The sequence below is a fragment of the Pseudophryne corroboree genome, chromosome 2 (genome assembly GCF_028390025.1).
Source record: "Pseudophryne corroboree isolate aPseCor3 chromosome 2, aPseCor3.hap2, whole genome shotgun sequence".
NCBI lineage: Eukaryota > Metazoa > Chordata > Amphibia > Anura > Myobatrachidae > Pseudophryne > Pseudophryne corroboree.
Genome location: NC_086445.1, coordinates 110,511,351 through 110,528,634, shown reverse-complemented (window position 1 = coordinate 110,528,634; position 17,284 = coordinate 110,511,351). Strand labels below are relative to the sequence as shown.

The following is a 17,284-nucleotide window of genomic DNA, read 5'->3' as shown; positions in this document are numbered from 1 at the left end:
AACAAAGCTCACACCTGAGGATTGTGTGACTTGAAACATTGGCAACCTGCCAGCTGCACTAATTGCCCTTTTATAGGTGCAGACTGTTTCTGATTTGTTGGAAACCCGCGGAATGCAGGAGCAATGCTCCTATTGGTAAACGGATGGTCAGCTGAACATGGCTGTGCCCATGCTGCCGAGATGCGAGAGACAGACCGCCAGGACTGTCTGCACTTGCAGCGTGCAGACGCTGGCGGAGACGGAAGGTGCCACCAGCTGTAGGAGCGGACCTTGAGGACAAAGCTTCCGTGGCAACAGAGACCACATGCCCCCTGTGTCCCGATGCATTGAGACGAGTACCTGTCAGCACCCGCACAGGTAAGAAGCAGGTTCTGATTCTTGAACCTCAGTAATGTTAGGGACCTACCTAATGAAGTGGTGGATAGGCCCAAAATTATGCAAAGAAACTCAATTTTACTTGATTTGAAACTGCAGAATTTATTACAATTATTCTGATTAGTACTGTTAGTAATGTGCACTTACATTTTCCTTTTTTAGAGTGTGTGAAACTACAAGTCCCAGCATGGTAGCACCTCTCACTATGTTTAGAATTAGTGTGTGGAGTCCAGACCCCCCCCCCCCCCCTTCCCCATTTATTGCAGTTAACAATGAGATTCCTTATATCTTCCCCATTGCTCCACTGCTCCTCTTTCCTTGAGTATACTGTATGGCCCCTGTGCTGCTTCTCATGTTGCTCAACATTGTTGTGATATGTATGTATGTGCTCTTCATGCTCTACTCCATTGCCTTTCCATATTCTCTCTTCTGTACCCATTTATGTTTTGAAAATGTCAATAAAAATTACTGGTAGAAAGTAGATCTTAGAAACTATAGACATTGGAACCCCAGTTGTTGTTCCTTTGCTTTGATGAGATCCATACTATGGAAACTTCATCAGTTGAACAGTTCTAGATATAAACATTTGTGCAGCAGTTTTCACATTCTTTTACATACTGTTTGTTCATGTTAGGATCTCCTGATGGAAATTTACAGGAGCATTGGAGAGCCTGACAGTTTGTATGGATGCGGAGGGGGGAAGATGCTTCATCCTCTTGCTAGGTAAAGTATAAATATAGCACTAATATTAGAAGGCGGAAAGAGGACATATGATTTTGCTAAATGGCTTCTTAACAATATGTCAGTGCAGGGGCATTTTGAAGAGGCCCCTGTGCCAATGCTTCTAGAGACGCCTCTCCTCATCAGTTGTTAATTTTATGACCAATAACAGGGCCCTAGTTAATGCTATGCCCCATAATAGTGCCCTAGTGTATTTTCTGAACCATAGTAGTGCCCTAGTTCATGTTATCTCACATTGTAGGGCTGTCAGTTCACATTATGCCACACACTTTTCCCAATTCACATTATGACGTACAGCCTGCGCAGTTCATATTCTGCCACACTACAGTGCCCCCTGTTCATAGTATGCCACACTATAATGCCTCCAGTTCATATTGTGCCACATTACAGTGCCCTCTACTTCAAATGATTCCACATTACAAAAATAAAAGTGTACATTGTTTCCAGAATAATAATCTGATACTGCCACCGCTCAGCGTACCTTCTTACTGCAGATACATCCTTCAGTGCACACGTCTCTCTTTGTCGGATTGTTTGCTTCATAAATCCGCTGCCCATTTCATACTGCTTACATTGCCCAGACATATATATTACTCTGTGTATCAGAATCCGAACGTATGAACATGAAGACATGTGGGGAAAGGCCTTGGTTACCTATGACCTGGAGTCTAACCTTCCTCCAGCAACTCGCCAAGCAGGCATCATGCAGGTACTAGTCTTTCGTGTAATTCATAAACCCACGCTGTGTAGAATGCTCTTTGCATTGGATGTCCTGAGCGGCAGGGCTGTGTAAGGACATTCTAGTAACATACTGTGTGACATGTTCCTCTTCTCCCAGGCATTACAGAACTTTGGCTTATGCCACATACTGTCCACGTACCTGCAAGGTCTGGAGCAGGAGAATGCGGAGTGGTCCTCGGAGTTGCAGGAAATCCGTTTCCAGGCTGCATGGAGGAACATGCAGTGGGACCAGAGCCCCTGCCATAAGTAAGGCCTGACTTGTGCAGTAAATCCTTTTACTGTGTATAGAAAATATGTATGGAACTGTGATGTATTAAATTTACCACTGTTTTCTCTATCGTCCTAGTGGATGCTGGGGTTCCTGAAAGGACCATGGGGAATAGCGGCTCCGCAGGAGACAGGGCACAAAAAGTAAAGCTTTAGGATCAGGTGGTGTGCACTGGCTCCTCCCCCTATGACCCTCCTCCAAGCCTCAGTTAGATTTTTGTGCCCGGCCGAGAAGGGTGCAATCTAGGTGGCTCTCCTAAAGAGCTGCTTAGAAAAGTTTAGCTTAGGTTTTTTATTTTACAGTGAGTCCTGCTGGCAACAGGATCACTGCAACGAGGGACTTAGGGGAGAAGAAGTGAACTCACCTGCGTGCAGGATGGATTGGCTTCTTGGCTACTGGACATTAGCTCCAGAGGGACGATCACAGGTACAGCCTGGATGGTCACCGGAGCCTCGCCGCCGGCCCCCTTGCAGATGCTGAAACGAGAAGAGGTCCAGAATCGGCGGCAGAAGACTCCTCAGTCTTCTTAAGGTAGCGCACAGCACTGCAGCTGTGCGCCATTTTCCTCTCAGCACACTTCACACGGCAGTCACTGAGGGTGCAGGGCGCTGGGAGGGGGGCGCCCTGGGAGGCAAATGAAAACCTTTTTTGGCTAAAAATACCTCACATATAGCCTCCGGGGGCTATATGGAGATATTTAACCCCTGCCAGAATCCGTTAAGAGCGGGAGACGAGGCCGCCGAAAAAGGGGCGGGGCCTATCTCCTCAGCACACAGCGCCATTTTACCTCACAGAAAGGCTGGAGGGAAGGCTCCCAGGCTCTCCCCTGCACTGCACTACAGAAACAGGGTTAAAACAGAGAGGGGGGGCACTAATTTGGCGTTAGAAATATATAAAAAAGATGCTATAAGGGAAAACACTTATATAAGGTTGTCCCTATATAATTATAGCGTTTTTGGTGTGTGCTGGCAAACTCTCCCTCTGTCTCTCCAAAGGGCTAGTAGGTCCTGTCTTCTATCAGAGCATTCCCTGTGTGTGTGCTGTGTGTCGGTACGTGTGTGTCGACATGTATGAGGACGACGTTGGTGAGGAGGCGGAGCAATTGCCTGTAATGGTGATGTCACTCTCTAGGGAGTCGACACCGGAATGGATGGCTTGTTTAGGGAATTACGTGATAATGTCAACACGCGCCAAGGTCGGTTGACGACATGAGACGGCCGACAAACAATTAGTACCGGTCCAGACGTCTCAAAAACACCGTCAGGGGTTTTAAAACGCCCGTTTACTTTAGTCGGTCGACACAGACACAGACAGGGACACTGAATCCAGTGTCGACGGTGAATAAACAAACGTATTCCTTATTAGGGCCACACGTTAAGGGCAATGAAGGAGGTGTTACATATTTCTGATACTACAAGTACCACAAAAGAGGGTATTATGTGGGATGTGAAAAAACTACCGTAGTTTTTCCTGAATCAGATAAATTAAATGAAGTGTGTGATGATGCGTGGGTTCCCCCCGATAGAAAATATGGGCGGTATACCCTTTCCCGCCAGAAGTTAGGGCACGTTGGGAAACACCCCTTAGGGTGGATAAGGCGCTCACACGCTTATCAGAACAAGTGGCGGTACCGTCTATAGATAGGGCCGTCCTCAAGGAGCCAGCTGACAGGAGGCTGGAAAAATATCATAAAAAGTATATACACACATACTGGTGTTATACTGCGACCAGCGATCGCCTCAGCCTGGATGTGCAGAGCTGGGGTGGCTTGGTCGGATTCCCTGACTAAAAATATTGATACCCTTGACAGGGACAGTATTTTATTGACTATAGAGCATTTAAAGGATGTATTTCTATATATGCGAGATGCACAGAGGGATATTTGCACTCTGGCATCAAGAGTAAGTGCGATGTCCATATCTGCCAGAAGATGTTTATGGACACGACAGTGGTCAGGTGATGCAGATTCCACACAGCACAAAGGTGTATTGCCGTATAAAGGAAGAGGAGTTATTTGGGGTCGGTCCATCGGACCTGGTGGCCACGGCAACTGCTGGAAAATCCACCGTTTTTACCCTAAGTCACATCTCTGCAGAAAAAGACACCGTCTTTTCAGCTTCAGTCCTTTCGTCCCTATAAGAGTCATATCTGCCCAGGGATAGAGGAAAGGGAAGAAGACTGCAGCAGGCAGCCCATTCCCAGGAACAGAAGCGTTCCAACCCTTCTGACAAGCTCTCAGCATGACGCTGAGACCGTACAGAACCCCTGGATCCTACAAGTAGTATCCCAGGGGTACAGTTTGGAATGTCGAGACGTTTCCTCTGCGCAGGCTCCTGAAGGCTGCTTTACCAAGGTCTCCCTCCGACAAGGAGGCAGTATGGGAAAAAAATTCACGAGCTGTATTCCCAGCAGGTGATAATTAAATTACCCCTCCTACAACAAGAAAAGGGGTATTATTCCACACTATATTGTGGTACTGAAGCCAGAAGGCTAGGTGAGACCTATTCTAAATCTAAAAAAATTTGAACACTTACAAAGGTTCAAATCAAGATGGAGTCACTCAGAGCAGTGATAAAGAACCGGGAAGAAGGGGACTATCTGGTGTCCCGAGACATCAGGGATGCTTACCTCCATGTCCCAAATTTGCCCTTATCACTAAGGGTACCTCAGGTTCGTGGTACAGAACTGTCACTATCAGTTTCAGACGCTGCCGTTTGGATTGTCTACGGCACCCAGGGTCTTTACCAAGGTAATGGCCGAAATGATGGTTCTTCTTCGAAGAAAAGGCGTCTTAATTATCCCTTACTTGGACGATCTCCTGATAAGGGCAAAGTCCAGGGAACAGTTGGAGGTCGGAGTAGCACTATCTCGGATACTGTTAAAACAGCAGGGGTGGATTCTAAAGATTCCAAAATCGCAGCTGATCCCGACAACAAGTCTCCTGTGCTTAGGGATGATTCTGGACACAGTCCAGAAAAAGGTGTTTCTCCCGGAAGAGAAAGCCAGGGAGTTATCCGAGCTAGTCAGGAACCTCCTAAAATCAGTGCATCATTGCACAAGGGCCATGGTAAAAAAAAAAAAAAAAATGGTGACTTCCTTCGAAGCAATTCCAGTCGGCAGATTTCATGCAAGAACTTTTCAGTGGGATCTGCTGGACAAATGGTCCGGATCGCATCTTCAGATGCATCAGCGGATAACCCTATATCCAAGGACAAGGGTGTCTCTCCTGTGGTGGTTACAGAGTGCTCATCTTCTAGAGGGCCGCAGATTCGGCATTCAGTTTTGGATGTTGGTGACCACGGAGGCCAGCCCGAGAGGCTGGGGAGCAGTCACACAAGGAAAAAATTTCCAGGGAGTGTGATCAAGTCTGGAGATTTTTCTCCACATAAATATAGCTAAGGGTAAATTTATAATGCTCTAAGCTTAGCAAGATCTCTGCTTCAAGGTCAGCCGGTATTGATCCAGTGGGATAAAACATCACGGCAGTCGCCCACGTAAATAGACAGGGCGGCACAAGAAGCAGGAGGGCAGTGGCAAAAACTGCAAGGACTTTTCGCTGGGCGGAAAATCATGTGATAGCACTGTCAGCAGTGTTTCATTCCGGGAATGGAAACTGGGAAGCAGACTTCCTCAGTAGGCACGACCTCCACCCGGCAGAGTGGGAACTTCATGGGGAAGTTTTCCACATAATTGTAAACCGTTGGGAATTACCAAAGGTGGACATGATGGCGTCCCGTCTGAACAAAAAACGGGACAGGTATTGCGCCAGGTTAAGAGACCCTCAGGCAATAGCTGTGGACGTTCTGGTAACACCGTGGGTGTACCAGTCGGTGTATGTGTTCCATCCTCTGCTTTTCATACCTAAGGTACTGAGAATTATAAGACGTAGAGGAGTAAGAACTATACTCATGGCTCCGGATTGGCCAAGAAGGACTTGGTACCCGGAACTTCAAGAGATGCTCACAGAGGACTTATGGCCTCTGCCGCTAAGAAGGGACTTGTTTCAGCAAGTACCATGTCTGTTCCAAGACTTACCGCAGCTGCGTTTGACGGCATGGCGGTGGAACGCCGGATCCTAAGGGAAAAGGCATTCAGGAAGAGGTCATTCCTACCCTGGTCAAAGCCAGAAAGGAGGTGACCGCACAACATTATCACCACATGTGGCGAAAATATGTTGCGTGGTGTGAGGCCAGGAAGGCCCCACGAAGAAATTTCAACTCGGTGGATTCCTGCATTTCTTGCAAACAGGAGTGTCTATGGGCCTCAAATTGGGGTCCATTAAGGTTCAAATTTCGGCCCTGTCGATTTTTCTTCCAGAAAGAAGTGGCTTCAGTTCCTGAAGTCCAGAAGTTTGTCAAGGGAGTATTGCATATACAACCCCCTTTTGTGCCTCCAGTGGCACTGTGGGATCTCAACGTAGTTCTGGGATTCCTCAAAACACATTGGTTTAAAACCAGTCAAATCTGTGGATTTGAAGCATCTCACATGAAAAGTGAACATGCTCTTGGACCTGGCCTGGACCAGGCGAGTGTCAAATTGGTGGTTTTTTTCTCAAAAAAGCCCATATCTGTTTGTCCATTCGGACAGGGCAGAGCTGCGGACTCGTCCCCAGTTCTCTCCCTAAGGTGGTGTCAGTGTTTCACCTGAACCAGCTTATTGTGGTGTCTTGCGCCTACTAGGGACTTGGAGGACTCCAAGTTGCTAGATGTGGTCAGGGCCCTGAAAATATAGGTTCCAGGACGGCTGGAGTCAGGAAAACTGACTTGCTGTTATCCTGTATGCACCCAACAAACTGGGTGCTCTTGCTTTTAAGCAGACTTTGCTAGTTGGATGTGTAATACAATTCAGCTTGCACATTCTGTGGCAGGCCTGCCACAGCCAAAATATGTAAATGCCCATTCCACAAGGAAGGTGGGCTCATCTTGGGCGGCTGCCCGAGGGGTCTCGGCTTTACAACTTTGCCGAGCGGCTATTTAGTCAGGGGCAAACACGTTTGTAAAATCCTACAAATTTGATACCCTGGCTAAGGAGGACCTGGAGTTCTCTCATTCGGTGCTGCAGAGTCATCCGCACTCTCCCGCCCGTTTGGGAGCTTTGGTATAATCCCCATGGTCCTTTCAGGAACCCCAGCATCCACTAGGACGATAGAGAAAATAAGAATTTACTTACCGATAATTCTATTTCTCGGAGTCCGTAGTGGATGCTGGGCGCCCATCCCAAGTGCGGATTATCTGCATTACTTGTACATAGTTACAAAAATCGGGTTATTATTGTTGTGAGCCATCTTTTCAGAGGCTCCGCTGTTATCATACTGTTAACTGGGTTCAGATCACAGGTTGTACAGTGTGATTGGTGTGGCTGGTATGAGTCTTACCCGGGATTCATAAATCCTTCCTTATTGTGTACGCTCGTCCGGGCACAGTACCTAACTGAGGCTTGGAGGAGGGTCATAGGGGGAGGAGCCAGTGCACACCACCTGATCCTAAAGCTTTACTTTTTGTGCCCTGTCTCCTGCGGAGCCGCTATTCCCCATGGTCCTTTCAGGAACCCCAGCATCCACTACGGACTCCGAGAAATAGAATTATCGGTAAGTAAATTCTTATTTTCTCTTGCTTAGAGATGATGCGACTGGGCCTGGCTATCATGAATCTCTGTACCGTGCTATACAGTCCTTGAGGGACAAAGAATTCTCCTCTTTTCATGACCACATTAGATTTGCCAGGCAAGTAGATGGCATTGTGTCTGTTCTTATTTATTTCCAGTAGTTTCTCATTACGTGTTGTTTACAAACTGAGGGCCTGATTCAGTCACTAGCAAAGCTGCCGCATTACGTGCAGGACTCCTGTATTTAGAGTGGGCCCAGTTGTAGTCATTTACCCGCAAGCTGAGATCAGTCTGACTTACGTGCTGAATGAATGAGTAGCCCCGCAGTAAGTCCGCCTTGTTCTGCCTTATGAGCATGCGCAGTGCAAAAAAAATGCAGCTGTGGCTGCTCTAATGGAGCCCATACACTTGTGCGATGCCCCGCGACGCGTCATCGCGAGGCATCGCACCGGCAGTTCAGGTGCAATGAAATCACACCTGAACTGCCAAAGTGGTTACCATGCGATCATGCGATAGATCGCATGGTAATCACATGATGGGCACGTCACCGCTGAGTGGGAGCGGCCTCTGGCTGCTCCCGGCGGGTGCCCATCACACATCGCAGTGCGATATATTGCATGTGTTTTTAAAAGCGCATGCGTTCACACTGCGATTCGATAAATATTAAGTGCAGCACATACTATCTTGAGACGTGAGATTCGACCGGCGTGCCCGCGCATCGCGTTGAAAGGTATCTAAAATGTGCATACAATCCTTCAATTTCTCTCACAGATGCGGTCGAAATCGAAGGTTAGCACCGATTATCTCCCAAGTGTATGGGCACCATAAGTCAATTACATGGGAAGGTCAGGTGTAAAACAGCTTCATCAATAGCAGCGTCATTTATGTAGACCAGGGGTGGGGAACCTTTGGCCCTCCAGCTGTTGTTGAACTACACATACCAGCATGCCCTGCGACAGTTTTGCTATTTGGCCATGCTAAAATTGTTGCAGGGCATGCTGGGATCTGTAGTTCAACAACAGCTGGAGGGCTGCAGGTTCCCCATCCGTGATGTAGACAATCATTGTAAATTTGACTTCAGGTAGGTGTTTAAGTGTCCCCAGGCACTGTCTCCTATTATTTTACATCACACCCAGCATTAGGTAGGGAGTTAGAGAAGTGTGAGGACACAATTCTATAACATAATCTGTAAAGAGTGTCGGAAGAGTGTAATGAGTTTTGAAGTGTGTTACCCTGTAATATACAGATGGGTCCACGGTTATCTTGGCTAGTTTGCTGCGCCTAGGCACAACATGGTTTATTAACATAAACCCTTAATCTATTGTTCCCAGCTGCAATACAATACAGAGAACAATACAGTAGGGGATTAAGTCATTACAGCAGGGGATTAAGTCCGACTGCCCAGTCTCAATTAATCCTATTAAAGGTCAAAATAAACATGGACCCATCTGTACTACACATTTGCACATTATCTAGCTAGTGTGTCTTAGGTAAGTGTGTGATCTTTATGGGGATCACTAACTCATCATGCAGGGGTTACAGTACAGATGGAGCCGTGCTCATCTATCCCTTTAATAGGATTAATTGAGCCAGGGCAGTTGGATTTAATCCCCTGCTGTAATGACTGAATCCCCTGCTGTATTGTTCTCTCTGTATTGTATTACAGCTGAGAACAATAGATGAAAGGCTTATGCTAATAAGCCTTGGTGCACCAAGGCTCAGCAGAGAAGGCTAGACGAGCGAGGCTCCATCTGTAGGCGCAGCAGAGAAGGCTAGACGAGCGAGGCTCCATCTGTAGGCGCAGCAGAGAAGGCTAGACGAGCGAGGCTCCATCTGTAGGCGCAGCAGAGAAGGCTAGACGAGCGAGGCTCCATCTGTAGGCGCAGCAGAGAAGGCTAGACGAGCGAGGCTCCATCTGTAGGCGCAGCAGAGAAGGCTAGACGAGCGAGGCTCCATCTGTAGGCGCAGCAGAGAAGGCTAGACGAGCGAGGCTCCATCTGTAGGCGCAGCAGAGAAGGCTAGACGAGCGAGGCTCCATCTGTAGGCGCAGCAGAGAAGGCTAGACGAGCGAGGCTCCATCTGTAGGCGCAGCAGAGAAGGCTAGATGAGCGAGGCTCCATCTGTAGGCGCAGCAGAGAAGGCTAGACGAGCGAGGCTCCATCTGTAGGCGCAGCAGAGAAGGCTAGACGAGCGAGGCTCCATCTGTAGGCGCAGCAGAGAAGGCTAGACGAGCGAGGCTCCATCTGTAGGCGCCGCAGAGAAGGCTAGACGAGCGAGGCTCCATCTGTAGGCGCCGCAGAGAAGGCTAGACGAGCGAGGCTCCATCTGTAGGCGCAGCAGAGAAGGCTAGATGAGCGAGGCTCCATCTGTAGGCGCAGCAGAGAAGGCTAGACGAGCGAGGCTCCATCTGTAGGCGCAGCAGAGAAGGCTAGATGAGCGAGGCTCCATCTGTAGGCGCAGCAGAGAAGGCTAGATGAGCGAGGCTCCATCTGTAGGTGCAGCAGAGAAGGCTAGAGGAGCGAGGCTCCATCTGTAGGCGCAGCAGAGAAGGCTAGACGAGCGAGGCTCCATCTGTAGGCGCAGCAGAGAAGGCTAGACGAGCGAGGCTCCATCTGTAGGCGCAGCAGAGAAGGCTACACGAGCGAGGCTCCATCTGTAGGCACAGCAGAGAAGGCTAGACGAGCGAGGCTCCATCTGTAGGCGCAGCAGAGAAGGCTAGACGAGCGAGGCTCCATCTGTAGGCGCAGCAGAGAAGGCTAGACGAGCGAGGCTCCATCTGTAGGCGCAGCAGAGAAGGCTAGACGAGCGAGGCTCCATCTGTAGGCGCCGCAGAGAAGGCTAGACGAGCGAGGCTCCATCTGTAGGCGCAGCAGAGAAGGCTAGATGAGCGAGGCTCCATCTGTAGGCGCAGCAGAGAAGGCTAGACGAGCGAGGCTCCATCTGTAGGCGCAGCAGAGAAGGCTAGATGAGCGAGGCTCCATCTGTAGGCGCAGCAGAGAAGGCTAGACGAGCGAGGCTCCATCTGTAGGCGCAGCAGAGAAGGCTAGATGAGCGAGGCTCCATCTGTAGGCGCAGCAGAGAAGGCTAGACGAGCGAGGCTCCATCTGTAGGCGCAGCAGAGAAGGCTAGACGAGCGAGGCTCCATCTGTAGGCGCAGCAGAGAAGGCTAGATGAGCGAGGCTCCATCTGTAGGCGCAGCAGAGAAGGCTAGACGAGCGAGGCTCCATCTGTAGGCGCAGCAGAGAAGGCTAGATGAGCGAGGCTCCATCTGTAGGCGCAGCAGAGAAGGCTAGACGAGCGAGGCTCCATCTGTATATTCGCTTATTCCACAGGGAGGAATGCCCGAGTACTGCTTCAGGTATCGCAAATCATGATCACATCATCGTGCCTGCAAATCATTGCGCGTGATTTATTTTTCTGTTGTGTCTATAGGGTTAAGGAAGTGGAAGAGCTGTGCAAAGGCAGCCTGGAGTCTGTGTATTCTTTGTATCCCACGCTGTGCCGTCTCCAAGCTATTGGGGAACTAGCAAGTGCTGGGCAGATGTTCCCCAGGTAAGTTACATGCTAACACACTAACGTGTTCTAAATCACACTGTACGGTAAGGGGTCTTATGGGGCCTACAGACTGGGAGATGTATTCGACCAACGATATTTTTGACCAACGATAATATCAATGGTCGATTCATCCTACACACTGGAAGATATCGATGGTCAATTTGGACGATATGAGAGTATATACATCTATAGCGTTTAAATTGACTGGCATGTATCAACGTTGATTGTTCAACGATGAACGATTGCGGGCACGCATACCGTTCATCATTGAAGCATCCACCCTGAAAGATATGAACGATTTATTGTTCATTTATGAATGGTATCGTTCATATCTTTCAAGATATCGCCCAGTGTGTAGGCCCCATTAGTCTGTGAAAAGTGTTTGCAGTTTCATTAATAACTTTTCTCATACGTCCTAGAGGATGCTGGGGACGACATCAAGACCATGGGGGTATAGACGGGATCCGCAGGAGACATGGGCACTCTAAAGACTTTTCATTAGGTGTGACCTGGCTCCTCCCTCTATGCCCCTCCTCCAGACCTCAGTTTTAGAAATGTGCCCAGGTCGACTGGATGCACTCTGAGGAGCTCTACTGAGTTTCTCTGAAAAGACTTATGTTAGGTTTTTTTATTTTCAGGGAGATCTGCTGGCATCAGACTCCCTGCTTCGTGGGACTGAGGGGGCAGAAGCAGAACCAACTTCCTCAGAGTTTCATGCCTCTGCTTCTGGCTGACAGGACACCATTAGCTCCTGAAGGGAACTAAACGCTAGCCGTGTCTAGATGCTCACTCCCACAGCACGCCGTCACCCCCCTCACAGAGCCAGAAGTCAGAAGACAGGTGAGTATGAGAAGATTGAACTTCAATCAAGTAAGTGACGGCTGAGGTATGACGCGGCTGGCGGGAGCGCAGCACGCCATTGCTGCCCACACACACAAGCACTGCAGGGCGTGGAGGGTGGGGTGCCCTGGGCAGCAAAATACCTCTATAAACTGGCTAATAGGGGGTATAAGAAGCCCAGGCACAGCCCTACCCCCGCCAGTATAAATATTACAAACAGTCTCTGAAGTAAAAAGGGCGGAGCTTCTTAGGCAGCCAGCACACTGCTCAGCACCATTTTCTCTCTGTCTCCTCAGGCTGCAGAGATATAGCTGGTCCTCCTTCACTTCTGACTACAAGTATTCAGGGTGTAAATAAGGGGGGTACAAAGTGATTTGGGTGCTTTTACAAATGTGTTTTACTGTGTAAAGAGCGCTGCATGTCAGTGGGCATTCTGTGTTCACAGACATTAAATACAGGCGCTGGGGTTGTGGGCTGGCTGCTCCTATACTGTGTCCCTCTGACAGATTTTACTGTGGGTCTGTCCCCACATAAGTCCCAGTGTGTCTGTGAGTGCTGTACAAGTGTGAGGCATGTCCCATTTTAGGGACACAGAGTTGTAATGTCGTGGCGCTACCGGCACACCAAGGGCCTGCATGGGTGAAAGAGCTACGTGACAGTATGCATCTTATTAACCGTAGATTGGATAAGTCTGAATCTAAGGCTGCATGCTGGAGAAAATCTGTGGAAGATGTGATTTTTCAGGATGCTGTTATTCCTTATGCGGGCGGCCCCTCTGGGTCACATAAGAGACCATTTGCAAATGTTGTAAACACTGATACCGACACGGATTCTGATTCTTGTGTCGAGGATAGTGAATCCAGAGAGAGAGATCATAAATTGGCAAAAAGTATACAATATATGATTGTGGCTGTAAGGTTATAGAAAGCACTCCTGTACCTCAGGAGAAAGCTTATTTATGTAAGGAAAAGAAATCCAAAGTCACGTTCCCTCCTTCACACGAACTAAATGCTCTGTTTGAAGGGATGTGGGTGAATCCTGATAAAAAATTTCATATTCCCAAAAGGATTCACATAGCTGGAACGGCTTCTCTTAAAGAGCGGGTAGACCGCAAAATGGAAACGACATTGAAATCCATTTATGTTGCCAATGGTACGCTGCTCAGGCCCATTATTGCCTGCGCATGGGTGAGTCGCGCTATTGAAAAATGGTCAGAAAGCGTGTCATCAGAAATTGACACGATTGATAAAGATGAGATACTCCTTAAGTTAGGGAATATCAAAGACGCTGCCGCCTACATGCTGGAAGCAATGAAGGATATTTGACTCTTGAGTTCACAAGCCACTACCATGGCAGTATCGGCTAGGCGGGCCTTATGGATTCGCCAGTGGAACGCGGATGCAGATTCCAAAAGAAACATGGTAGGCTCCCCCATATAAAGGTGAGGCCTCATTTGGCTATGGCCTGGATGCGTTAGTCTCGGCGGCTACCGCAGGTAAGTCAACATTTTTGCCCTCTGCACCTGCATCGGCAAAAAAGACCTATCACCCGCAAATGCAGTCCTTTCGGCCCAATAAATACAAAAAGACGAGAGGTTCCCCCTTCTTTGCAGGTAGGGGAAGGGGAAAGAAGCCCACACAGGCTCCAGGTTCCCAAGAACAAAAGTATACCCCTAATTCTGCCAAATCCCCAGCATAACGCTGGAACTCCCTTGCGGGAGGCTGCTCGGGTGGGGGCACCTCTCAAACTCTTCAGCCAGGATTGGATTCTATCTGGCCTGGACCCCTGGGTGTTGCAAATAGTATCCCAGGGATACAAACTAGAGTTTCAAGACGTTCCCCCATGCCGATTTCACAAATCGACCTTGCCAGCTTCTCCGCCAGAGAGAGAAGCAGTAACAGCGGCAATCCAAAAATTATGTCAAGACCAGGTCATAGTCCTGGTACCGTTGTCACAACAAGGGCGGGGTTTTTATTCAAGCCTCTTTGTTGTTACGAAGCCGGATGGCTCGGTCAGACCGATCTTAAATCTAAAAGATCTGAATTTCTTCCTGAAAAGGTTCAAGTTCAAGATGGAATCACTTCGGGCGGTGATTGCCAGTCTGGAGGAGGGGGACTACTTGGTGTCGGTGGACATAAAGGATGCTTACCTGCATGTTTCCATTTATCCTCCTCACCAGGCTTATCTGAGATTCGCGATTCAGGATTGCCATTACCAATTCCAGACGTTACGTTTCGGTCTCTCCACGGCGCCGAGGGTATTCACCAAGGTGATGGCGGAGATGATGGTCCTCCGTCAGGAAGGAGTCAATATAATCCCTTATCTAGACGACCTCCTGATAAAGGCGAGATCCAGGGAGCAGTTATTACTAAACATATCCCTCTCCCTGTCAATACTCCAACAACACGGGTGGATCATAAATTACCCAAAGTCACAGTTGGAACCGACGACAAGGTTGTCTTTCCTTGGGATGATTCTGGGCACAGAAGTTCAGAGAGTATTTCTTCCGCTGGAAAAGCCTCTGGAAATCCAGAAAATGGTAAAACAGATATTGAAACCATCAAGTGTGTTGATCCATCATTGCATTCGGTTGTTGGGGAAGATGGTGGCGGCCTACAAGGCCATACAGTTTGGCAGGTTCCATGCCAGAGTATTCCAGTGGGACATGTTGGACTAATGGTCGGGGTCACACCTACACATGCACAGAAAGATAATCCTGTCGTCAAAAACCAGGATTACGCTCCTGTGGTGGTTGCACAGCTCTCACCTGCTAGAGGGACGCAGGTTCGGGATTCAGGACTGGATCTTAGTAACCACGTATGCAAGTCTCCGAGGCTGGGGAGCAGTCTCTCAGGGAGAAAACTTCCAGGGACGTTGGTCACAACAGGAAGCCTGCCTTCACATAAACGTTCTGGAGCTAAGAGCCATTTACAACGGCCTTCAACAAGCGGTACATCTTCTTCAAGACCGTCCCGTGCAGATCCAGGCGGACAATGTAACAGCAGTCGCATACATAAACAGGCAGGGCGGAACGAAAAGCAGAGCGGCAATGGCAGTGGCGACAAAAATCCTCCGCTGGACAGGAAAACATCTACAAGCTCTGTCGGCAATATTCATTCCGGGAGTAGACAACTGGGAAGCAGACTTCCTCAGCAGACACGATCTCCATCCAGGAGAGTGGGGCCTCCACCAAGAAGTCTTCGCAGAGGTGACAAGTCTTTGGGGATTTCCTCAAATAGACATGATGGCGTCTTGTCTCAACAAGAAGCTTCAGAGATACTGTTCCAGGTTGAGAGACCCTCAAGCAGTAGCAGTGGATGCACTGGTGACCCAGTGGGTGTTTCCGTTAGTGTATGTTTTCCCTCCACTTCCGTTGAACCCAAAAGTACTCAGGATCATAAGAAAGACAAGGGTTCGAGCAATCTTCATATCCCTAGACTGGCCAAGAAGGGCTTGGTACTCAGCAGTTACTCATAGGAGATCCTCGGCCTCTTCCTCCTCGGCAGGACCTGCTGCAGCAGGGGCCGTGTGTGTACCAAGACTTACCGCGGCTACGTTTGACGGCATGGCTGTTGAGCGCCATATTCTAGTCAGGAAGGGTATTCCTAAGGAGGTCATCCCCACCCTTATTCAGGCCAGAAAGGGAGTAACATCAAAACATGACCACCGTATTTGGAGAAAATATGTGTCTTGGTGTGAATCCAAGAAGGCTCCTTCGGAAGAGTTTCACTTAGGACGTTTTCTCCATTTTTTGCAGGATGGTGTGGAGGCGGGCCTACGATTGGCATCAATCAAGGTCCAGATTTCAGCCTTGTCAGTGTTCTTCCAAAAACAATTGGTCTCTCTTCCAGAGGTTCAGACCTTCGTGAAAGGGGTTCTGCACATCCAGCCTCCATTCGTGCCTCCAGTGGCACCATGGGACCTTAACATGATATTGCATTTCCTTCAATCGGATTGGTTTGAGCCTCTACAAAAGATAGAGTTGAAGTTTCTCACTTGGAAAGTGGTGATGCTTTTGGCATTGGCATCCGCAAGGTGGGTGTCTGAATTGGGGGCCTTATCTCATAAGAGCCCTTACCTGATTTTCCATGAAGATAGGGCAGAGTTGCGAACTTGACAACATTTTCTTCCTAAGGTGGTTTCTGCTTTTCACATAAACCAACCTATTGTGGTGCCAGTAGTTACTGACACATTCACTGATTCAAAGTCTCTAGATGTGGTTAGAGCTTTGAAAATCTATGTTGCTAGAACAGCTCATATACGGAAAACAGAGGCTCTGTTTGTCCTGTATGATCACAACAAGATTGGCTATCCTGCTTCCAAGCAGACTATTGCACGTTGGATTAGAAAAACGATTCAGCAAGCTCATAGTGTGGCTGGATTGCCGTTACCGACGTCGGTAAAGGCCAACTCCACTAGGAAGGTGGGCTCATCCTGGGCGGTTGCCCGGGGGGTCTCGGCATTACAACTTTGCCGAGCAGCTACTTGGTCAGGGTCAAACACATTTGCTAAGTTCTACAAGTTTGACACCTTGGCCGATGAGGACCTCTTGTTTGGTCAATCGGTGCTGCAGGGTCATCCGCACTCTCCCGCCCGTACTGGTGCTTTGGTATAGACCCCATGGTCTTGATGTCGTCCCCAGCATCCTCTAGGACGTATGAGAAAATAGGATTTTGATAACCTACCGGTAAATCCTTTTCTCCTAGTTCATAGAGGTGCTGGGCGCCCGACCCTGTGCGTACTTTACCTGCAGTTTAGTTATTACAGTTACACAAGTTGTGTTATCTTGGTTTCAGCATGTTGCTGCAATTTGTTTATGCCTGTTGGCGTGTGTTATGTTGAATGCCATGTGTGCGGCATGGTTGAGGGTGTGAGTTGGTAGATATCTCACCACTAGTTAAGTAATTCCTTTCCTCGAAATGTCAGTCTCCCTGGGCACAGTTCCTACAACTGAGGTCTGGAGGAGGGGCATAGAGGGAGGAGCCAGTTCACACCCAATGAAAAGTCTTTAGAGTGCCCATGTCTCCTGCGGATCCCGTCTATACCCCATGGTCTTGATATCGTCCCCAGCATCCTCTACGGACTAGGAGAAAAGTATTTACCGGTAGGTTATCAAAATCCTATTTCTCTTACGTCCTAGAGGATGCTGGGGACTCCGAA

At 48.7% G+C, this 17,284-nt stretch overlaps 1 protein-coding gene across 3 annotated transcripts in view; it reads left to right on the top strand.

Moving 5' to 3' along the window:
• Positions 1 to 17,284, top strand: part of ATM (ATM serine/threonine kinase) — a 434,777-nt gene that overhangs the window by 318,650 nt on the left and 98,843 nt on the right. For all 3 annotated transcript variants that reach the window (XM_063951603.1, XM_063951598.1, XM_063951604.1), the window contains exons 41-45: positions 1,010 to 1,098; positions 1,723 to 1,825; positions 1,955 to 2,103; positions 7,743 to 7,847; positions 11,162 to 11,281. In XM_063951603.1, coding sequence (XP_063807673.1) covers positions 1,010 to 1,098; positions 1,723 to 1,825; positions 1,955 to 2,103; positions 7,743 to 7,847; positions 11,162 to 11,281 — 566 coding nt within the window. The remainder of the gene's footprint in view (positions 1 to 1,009; positions 1,099 to 1,722; positions 1,826 to 1,954; positions 2,104 to 7,742; positions 7,848 to 11,161; positions 11,282 to 17,284) is intronic.